At 38.1% G+C, this 6,000-nt stretch overlaps 1 protein-coding gene across 2 annotated transcripts in view; it reads right to left on the bottom strand.

Moving 5' to 3' along the window:
* Positions 1-6,000, bottom strand: part of LOC140341373 (large ribosomal subunit protein uL2) — a 331,097-nt gene that overhangs the window by 3,507 nt on the left and 321,590 nt on the right. For both annotated transcript variants that reach the window (XM_072427089.1, XM_072427081.1), the window contains exons 2-3: positions 954-1,100; positions 36-177 (exon numbers count right to left, since the gene is read on the bottom strand). In XM_072427089.1, the coding sequence (XP_072283190.1) occupies positions 36-177; positions 954-1,091 (280 nt within the window). In that variant the 5' untranslated portion in view covers positions 1,092-1,100. The remainder of the gene's footprint in view (positions 1-35; positions 178-953; positions 1,101-6,000) is intronic.

Genomic DNA, 6,000 nt, shown 5'->3' with positions numbered 1-6,000 from the left:
GTTTTGTGAAATTTAGGATTTAACTGGTACTATACCTTTCTTGCCACAGTACACAAATTGACCAGTATGGATACCCTCAGCTGCAATGAAAAGTTCAGTCCTCTTTTTGAATCTGTAAGGGTCGCGGAAGGCAACTTTAGCAAGTGGAGCACCACGGCCAGGATCGTGGATAATGTCCTGCAACAGAAATACAGTAAAAAAAAAAAATTTCAACAAATTACCAGAATCACTATCCATGTGCATTTTTTATAACTAGATCTGCTTACTCTAACTTAAGGGAAAGTCAACACTCAAGCAAGAACCATGTAAAAACACTAAATACGCAGAATACTTTTCTGTCAGGTGGTCAGTCACGTCTATTACTCTTAGACATACTATTTTGAACCAACTGTGCTGTGCATAAAGCACTTACTGAATATGGGAGGCCATTAATGATTGCTCTGTATTGACTGCCAATTTGCAAAATCTTTGGAGCTGGCGGCAAGATTATTTTAAATTGGTGCCAGGGTTGCTTTGAGAGCACTATAATAAAACTAAAAGCCAACTTTAACTCCAATGTGACCAGGCTGAATATTGTTCAAATAGCTTCAACTTAATAAATACAACATACCTTCAATCCCCCCGCCCCCAACCCAACTATCATGTGGGCACAAAGTAGCTTCAACTTTCTCCCTGCCCCAGCTAGTAAAAGGTAAAAATGATCTGTGCAATATACTATTGGCAGGATTACTCTGAAATGATTATTTGCTTGACGTCCTTGTGCAAAGTTTCAGGACCCTTGTGTCAGCCAAGATTACAAACACACGATACAAGAATATAGGGAAAACACATGGAAACAGCTTTCACTGCAAGAGTGACAAGAGTAAAGTGTAGTGAGATTCTTTGCCATAAGAGCAACTAAAACTAGGTAATGGATATATGTCACCAACAAGTTTTTTCAGTGAGGTACTCACTTTTACAATGCCTTTAATGTAGCCATGACGTTCTGCAAAATCGACAGCCCTGAGCTTAGCAGGTCCTTTCCTGTGCTTTACATGGGCTTTGAAAACAGATCCCGCACCTTTTCTCTGTCCCCTGATCACACGTCCCATGGTGCACTAAAAAACACAAAACCTTAAATTAGTCTGATGAACATTATTATCACAAGATGTTTTCATTGATCAATAGGCAGCATGGTGGCTCAGTGGTTAGCACTCTGGCCTTTGCAGCACTAGGTCCCAGGATCAAATCTCAGCCAGGACACTATCTGCATGGAGTTTGCAGGTTCTCCCTGGTTTTGCATGCGTTTCCTCTGGGTACTCCGATTTCCTCCCACATTTCAAAAACATGCAGTTAGGCTGCAATGCAATTGTCCTTAGACTGTACTGAAGACATGTGACTATAGTAGGGACATTAGATTGTGAGCTCCTTTGATGGACAGCTAGTGACATGACTAGCTCTACAAAATATGATGGTGCTATATAAATACTGCGTAATAATAATAATGACATTGCTTACAAACATCTACAATCCATTTCAATTTCTTACATAGTAAATGAAGACACAAATACTATGTATCTGTAATACATAGGTGCACACATTCTGAGGATCCGCAACACTTTGCTATAGTACAAGCTGTTGTACACTCCTATACTCCCAGAAGGTTATCAAGAATAACTTTACCCTACCCTGACAAGTGCTGTAGTGATGTATCCCGGTCCTGTATTAGCAATTCATTGCAGTGGTTCAGTGTTAAATACCCAGGATAAATGTGGGCTAGATAGAAGGGCTCAGAATTTCACCTGCAACTTACTAACAAAATTCTCTGGTGAATAATTATTCACGCAAAAATGGATCCAGAAGAATTCCTCAGTTGCTTGGAACTTTGGATTGTGACTGGAGATATTTGGTCTTATAAATCTGATGGCAATGTAGACAATTCTATACATAAAGCATATCAGTGAGCCTCACATTTTATAAGATAATAATGAATCATTGCAGCAATAAGCAGCCTGACCATTGTGGAGGGTTCTATATTTCTAGGTAGAATCCAGTGATTGACAGGTCAATGCCTTACTAACACAAAAATGATAAGAAAATCATTGCACATTGCGCAGGGACAACTCAGAAGTTCCACTTAGATGTATATAATAATGCAGTCTGGATTCTCACACATATATATATATAAAATAATTCCAGCACTTTCAGCCTTCCTCTGACACCCAGCACTGTCATACCAAGCGGCCTTCCTAGCCAGGACTGAGACACTGAGCCGGCCCGGCATCCGAGACCTGACACTGATATTACCACAAATTCCTCATCAAATCCCACAAATACTCCGCCTGTTAGGTCCGAGCATAGTACAACGACTTGAATACGAATGCGCGAGCGAGCGTCCGATTCTGCTTGATGAATTAGGGCCAAAAAGTCAATTGTGATTGTTTTTAAGCTGTTCCTTTCTCTGAATTTTTTTAAAGGCTAAAAACAGCACAATTGTCTTGTTAAAACTCAGTTGTTTGATGCACATAGTTGTGCGCCAAACTTCAGGAGTGTGTAGCTCATAGTCGTGTGCCAAGGCGGACCTGCTATGTGTGTGTGAACTGTGCACCGCACTTTTGCATAGTCCCCATTCAGATAAGCTTTTTTTAATTTTTTTATGTATATTGCTTGTTTTGCTTTATGTGCACTCATGCATGTATGTATAGACATGAGTGCACATGAAGCAAAACATTTATGTATGCATTTAGATGTGTGTACATATACATAAAAAAGAGAAATTATAGGAAGAAATAGGCAAAGACGGCTTTTTGGACGATATTGTTTCACATGCTTCATATTGAAATGATTGCCTATTTGTTCCTATAGATTCTGATGTCATGGGCTTGGCTACAAGCAACATTCATGGAGGATATTGCTTCTGGTTAAAGAAAGGAATCCACCTTTATGTGCTTCCACTACCAAGCTGAGGTGAGTAAGTCTATAAATATAGTGGGCCAAGGTCTAAAATGCCATTCAAACCTGCAGAAACATCCTGAAGGGATGGAAAAGCAAGACAATGTTTGGCACAAAGTGGATTTGGCCCTGGAAGTTTGATATACTATTACTATTTGTTTTGTGTAAACACCTTAATAATGCACACACTCCAGTATTTAATGAGCATTAAGTTAAGCAACAACACAACATCTGTTCATTTCTAAGAGTGCCAGATCCTGCTTGTGAGCTTGGCAATAAATGTGGTTTGATGTTGTGCTTGGCAACCTGGACCTTCTTCCATCACCATCAGGTGTTAGAATGAGTACGCAACTCAGCTGGACAACTAATTGACAACCTGTTTGGACAGCAATTGGAAGTGTGCTTGTATACAATAGGGCTAAGATCAGGCAGCACACTACAATGACAACAAACCTATAACACTACTACGAATGAACAGAGGAGTTGTGTGGCCACAAATCAACATGAGTGCAAATGTCAGACTATTTAAAAAAAAAAAAAAGAAATAAAAACCATGACAATTTATTCAGAAAAGGACTATGTACATAATACATTCAAATACCAATATGTGACAATGGGACAAAGGCAACGAGGGGGTCAAGTAGCACTTTGGAGTGGAAACCATGCAGACATTTGTACTCAATACCTGTGTTTTAAATGACAAAACATTGCTGAAGAATTGCTAAACAACAGATACTGGCATTACAAACCAGGCACAAAAACATTGCAGCAACAGATGACTAACAGATGACAACTAACAATCATGAGGATTACAAAAAATCACATCAATGCATACCATCCAAGCAAACTTACTTAATTAACCCCCTCCCCCACAAACCAGTCCAGTTAAATGAGTACTACCCTGTTTCCCCTATGATAAGGCACTGTCTTATATTTTTTGAAATGCCAAAATATGCCCTAGGTCTAATTTTCAGGGGGATGTCTTATTTTTCCATGAAGAAGACTACAGTACACATCTATTGTTGAAAATCACTCATGATCACGCATGTGCCATTGATTGTCCCCTTCTGATCACTCTGTGCCATTGATTGTCCCCTTAAATATCCAGTTTGACAGAGATTAGTTTGCAGTGTTGCAACCAAAAGAAAAAGTATCAAAACAACAAGTGCAACAAATGAAACTATAAATGAAGCAAGTTTGTGATTGAGTGGAATGTAACATAAAAAAGTAGCACTTACACAAAAAAACATCAAGCATTAAAGATTAAAACTGACCTGTAAAATGGACTGGGGATGCGCACAGAACAGGGCGCAGGTGTGCGCTAATCAATTGCTATCACCTCACTATTGAGTTTAACATCTCCTCCTGAATCTCGCAGCTGAAAATTAATCGCCTTAATTGCCGTATTTGAGCTCATTTTTGCAGGAAACCAGCAGGTGAGTTCACTAGAACTCGCACCTGACTCGCCGTAATAGAGCTTGTCGACCGGGGCATACGTATGCGAGTTGAGCATACGCGCATTTTATTGATGATTCAGGGCCCCTGAATCTTTTCATAATGTTAACAAATGTAGATGGTGACAAACCTAAATTCTTTGCTATCTTGTGCTGAAAAACATTGCTTTTAAATTGACAGATAATTCTCTCATGAAGTTCAGAACAAACCAGTGAGTCTTGACCCAGCTTTGCCTTCAAAGTCTAATTCTGCATACACACCTTATATTTTCCTGATTGAAAAAGACTTCTCATGATTGTTTTCAGTGACAGATAAAAGAATGAGTGCTATACACACAGCGTCTATTCTGTGCTATGCAGAATGGAACTGGGGTTTGTGGAAATCCTACATTTGTAATCCTACAATTGTTGTGTTAAAGTAACGAAAATAGTCTACCTTCATCCACGGACTGGCATTTCTTAAGAGAAAAGAGAATGTAAAGTCTCTGTCTAGGAGGATTCTTACAGCCTGTCAGCATTGTTTTCTAATATGGTACACACATATGCAGCTTGGTATACTGTCTGAGCATGATTGTTTGGCAAGACACAATAACTCCCATGTGCATGCGCTAGATTTAAATCATCCCTATTTAATGTACAGCGCTACGTAATATGTTGGCGCTGTATAAGTCCTGTTTATCAATAATAATAATACTGACCAGGCCAAAAAAATGACTAAAGTCTACAAAACTGAAAAAAAAAAGCTTGGTGAAGATGAACTAGCTACTGAGGGTATCACAAAGATAGCAACATTGGAGGAGTCCTTATATCTGTTAAATCTAATGTCATACATAAACACAAACAATCGTGAGGGTGCATAAAAGCATTCCCCTGGACTTTTTAGGCATTTCAAATAATCATTATTATCACACAGCTACAAAAAAATATAAAATGTAGATTTATTCAAATTTCCAATTAAAACAAAAATGAAATCATATTGTCATTTAACTGATTGACTAGTTTGATTGATCAGTGTTATGGAATATATAAGTACCCTTATATATATAAAAAAATTGGGTTGATTGAATATAATTAGTACACAAAATTAAATAGACAATTGGTTTAGGTTTGCACTCAAGCATAGGAAAGAGGAAATAGTATATACTGGTTAAGGGTCATGAATAAAGTATATTACACACATATATTATTTTTTTATAAACACGGATTAAATTAGTTTTTTTTTCTTTTTGATTGTGTGCTGTCTTGTTGAACTGCTGCAAGCCTGTTGCCCGTTCCCCCACAGCAAGCTCACATCAGGTAAAACAATATTATTTGTTAAAAAATAGGGACGCATAATGTGGGTCATACTAACACTCCTTTGGGCACATGGTTAAGTCATATGTCTTTCAGTTTAAATGACACTGCTGATAGTTCAACCTTGAAGACTGAGGGTATTTAGTGGGCTAATTAAAATGACTGTTGAGAATAGCACCTGGAGTGTATTACTGCATCTCCTTCCAGCCTGTTTACCGAGTTCTATATCTTAAAGCAGACCTATCAACACAATTTTTACTGTATATAAAAGGGTAGATAACCCTTTTACGAAAAGGAAAAGGTCTAAATTCGAAAAAAAGGT

The sequence above is a fragment of the Pyxicephalus adspersus genome, chromosome 1, assembly GCF_032062135.1.
Source record: "Pyxicephalus adspersus chromosome 1, UCB_Pads_2.0, whole genome shotgun sequence".
Lineage (NCBI taxonomy): Eukaryota > Metazoa > Chordata > Amphibia > Anura > Pyxicephalidae > Pyxicephalus > Pyxicephalus adspersus.
Note: the sequence above shows the minus strand (reverse complement) of the source record. Positions and strands in the feature narration are given on the sequence as shown.